This window comes from Buceros rhinoceros, unplaced genomic scaffold, assembly GCF_000710305.1.
Source record: "Buceros rhinoceros silvestris isolate BGI_N320 unplaced genomic scaffold, ASM71030v1 scaffold1406, whole genome shotgun sequence".
Classification (NCBI taxonomy): Eukaryota; Metazoa; Chordata; class Aves; order Bucerotiformes; family Bucerotidae; genus Buceros; species Buceros rhinoceros.
Window position 1 is genome coordinate 49,804 of NW_010419094.1, and position 3,517 is coordinate 53,320.

The 3,517-nt window shown below is 42.6% G+C and overlaps 1 protein-coding gene across 1 annotated transcript in view; it reads left to right on the forward strand.

Annotated features, from left to right (window-relative positions):
• Nucleotides 1-2,333: 2,333 nt before the first annotated feature.
• LOC104495741 (chromosome unknown open reading frame, human C14orf180) overlaps nt 2,334-3,517 on the forward strand; it is a 9,086-nt gene continuing 7,902 nt past the window's right edge. Inside the window, exon 1 of the mRNA XM_010138750.1 lies at nt 2,334-2,387. Coding sequence (XP_010137052.1) covers nt 2,334-2,387 — 54 coding nt within the window. The remainder of the gene's footprint in view (nt 2,388-3,517) is intronic.

A 3,517-nucleotide genomic window follows, 5' to 3' on the forward strand; every position in this document is an offset into this window, starting at 1 on the left:
TAGCAGGAAGGGATCTGCCCCTGTTATGAGACTTGAACTCGTGACATCTTTATCCACTGGAACTTGAGTGCCCAGGTAACTACTAATTATTCACGCATTTACAACCATTACTATCAATATAATTAACACATGGTGGGATAAAAGTGAGAACGGCACTATGAAATGATCATTCCTAGCATTTGGATAGCAATCTTTCATGAAAACATTTTAAGCTACCCAATTATTTTTCAATCAAACAAACAGAAAAAATATTTACACTTAAGGGGAATCTAGAACTGAAAAGAAATTGTTTCTGGCATCAAAAATGGTAGGTGTTGTCTCCATATGTCCATTTCTTGAAAACAAGAAACGCCCTTGACTTTTATGTAGGGCTTTTTAAAAGAAAATATCAAAAAGTTTCTGGCTAATTGTTTAGAAAAATGTGAGACATTTCTGTGAGTAAAACCAGATTCAGTGAAAAAGATAGGAACAATGTTTTGCATTCACGTCTCAAAGCTCATGAGCTCACTGCCCCTCTCTGCGGGAGTAAAAGGCTGCACAAGACCTTCTTATGTGCCTTGCTGGGTGATACTATTAAAAATAAATGAGACAATTCACATGGAGAAAGTCGAAGCTAGATGAAGACTAGAGTTTGACTTCCCTCTTCCAATTTCCATCAGTTTACCTGGCTAAAGTAGGCAGGTAAATTCCTTCTTCTATTAATTAGCAGCAAATAATTATTGCAAAAGGAGGAAGGTGGAACTAAAGGGGAAGCTAGAGACCACTGTTTGAAAGGCTTTGTCACCTTCCTGTCTAGGATCTCCTATGGACAAAATTTTGAACAATAACTTTTCCGCACCAAAAGCTCATCTTAGATACGCCAAAATAACTGCTGTGAAACACTTTCAGGGCACATCAGAGAAGGGATTTTGAGAGTGTTTCACAAGACCTGCAGCTGTGAGCCGGTTGCAGCATGAGGAAAAGCCCTCCATCACCCCAATGTACAGGAAAGACAAGGTAAGGTGACTCTCTCCAGCTGGCTTTTAGATATCGTGCATTCCATGAATAGCCCCAGGCCAGCAAAATCTGTTCTCCTCCATGCTGACACTGCTTTCGCCATGGAAAGGGAAGGGCTTGAGGTCAACAGCCCCTGCAGGCGGTGCAGCGCAGAGGCTGAGCTGCAGGAGGACATCAAGGCTTGAGGGGCTGCTGACCCCACATCAGCCACAGATGCCTCCCCTGCTGTGCTGGCCCATTTTTCTTTGGGGGAGGGTCTCAACCCTTCCCATCTACTCACCCACTCCCTAGATCCCTGAAAGGAAGATTAAAACAGTGAAGCCCACAGAGCTGCTGTGCTCTCTGGTTCCTAGCATCTTGCAATCCTCACTCCACTGGATAGGTGAAAATGAGGGCCAGTCTGAGCGTGCCTTGGGGGAATCCATCCAACCACTTGGAAAATAACACAAAACTGGAGTACCTTAGACATGCCACAGCAAATAAATAGTTGCAGGAAAAAGAACAACAAAAAAAGCTCAAGCTTGTGCTTGTGGAGACAGTAAACCACCATATTTCATCAGTCATGGCAGGTATTTCTGACTGGAAATTGTATATTTGATGATGACCAGCCTTCAGCATTTGACAAGGGGCTGTTAAAGCCTCTTGAACAGTAAATCACCTCTATTCCTATCAATAATCTTATTATAATGTCTGTAGAAATGTCCAATGTTAAATTCCCACTTTATTACTCTAATAATGGAGCTAATTTGTAAAACATATAAAGTGAGGCCGTAACTGTACTGGAGGGAGATATATGTGATGCCACTACATCTGTATCATTACCTGATGGCTTTACTCATGTATTTTGAACCTAAGAAAGATTAAAAGCAATCTTACTTGTGAGATTTTTGAGATTGGGAATGGCTTCTGGAAAGGACATCAACGTGATCGTGGAAATGCAGCAATTGTTATAAAAAGAACAGCCTTGACTTCACATTCACACGTATAAACACGTAGACATTTATCTGTGATTTGCTCTATTCAGACCCTTTGCAGTTGCCAGGAAAGCCCTGCTTTCCAGCTGCACAATCAGTATTATCACTACCTGCTATTTTTGGCTACTGAGTACATTTCAAGTAACGTCATCCTTCCAAAGCCAACACTGGTGTGAAGGGCGGAAACTCTTCTTTCCACTCCTCTGTCATTTGCTGCTGCTCCCATCTGCTCAGTGGCACTGCCTACTCAGTCCTCACTGCAGAGGGATCTCCAGGCGCTTTCTCCTGGTCCTTATTTTCTTGAACAAGTGGCTTTCCAACCGAAGCTTCGTGTGGGAGGCTTCATGTTGGCATTCAGAGTACATGTCCCAAATATGTCCAGCCCCACCTTCTGATGGTAGTGCAGAGGACCTGCAGGTAAGTAATATCGTGATGAGTGATAGAGTCCTTGTGTCCAATGCCTGGAGCTTTTCACGAATGGGTTGTTTTTATGGGCATATAATTTCCCAGCTGGCATTTTGGTAGGTTTCCAGGTCTTGGCACAGTATGTTAACAGCAGATTTCTGTCTGAGGGGAGGATGCTTCATTTCTAACATTGTGTAGCTTTGATTTCTCTAAGTTATTAAAGTCTAGTAACTATTGTAAATACCACTTCCTTTTTAAGGTCTTCCTTGGCTAGGTGCTACCCAGCTAGCTAGTCATGTCATGTTTTTCTTTTGTGGTGTGATGTTGCTCTTAAGTGTTTGGAAAAGCTCATATGGACAAAAGCCACACTTGGAGTTATAAATCTCTTCGAATATAAGATTCAGTTTCCTTGGTTGTGCCATAGGAGGAGCCCTCCTAGCTAGAGTTACAACCACGACTAGTCTGACCTGGGCTGTGTCTCCCTAAACATGCTTTATTTTACACAGAATAATTAAATATTCATTATGCCAGAAAGTGTGTGTGTGTGTGTGTGTGTGTGTGTGTGTGTGTGTGGCTATAGCAGAGTCATTAGGGTACTCACCTGGTAGATGAGAGACCCTGTTCCCAGTGACTGCTTCAATGAATATTTAAGTATTTCATATTAAGTATTCATTGGAGCAAGGACAGGAGCAGACTTCTCCTACCCCCAAAGGAGCACCCAAACACCAGGCTGTAAAGACATTCTTTCATTCTTTCTTTCTTTAGCTCAATGAATATTTAATTATGCGAGGCTAAACAAGACAGCTTCAGTGGCAAAGGCCGAGATTCCCTGATTCCATGTGTACGCCATAGCTCTGATGATGAGAACACGCATATAAGAGATGTGGGTTAATATTCCTTCGGACTTACAAAGAAGTTGAATCCAGGTTTCCCATACTCTGGACGGGTCTTCCAGCCTCTGAGCTGCTGAATGGAAGACACAGAGCTCCAACACACACTGTCCCTGGTCATAAGACAGAGGTGGTATGGATGCTTGCATAAACCCAAGATCAGAAAGAGCATCCATAGCAGTGATAAATTAAGCAAAAATTTAGTTCATAAATCCCTCAGGAGGTGTCGTCAAAGCTGAAGGCGTTCCTCAC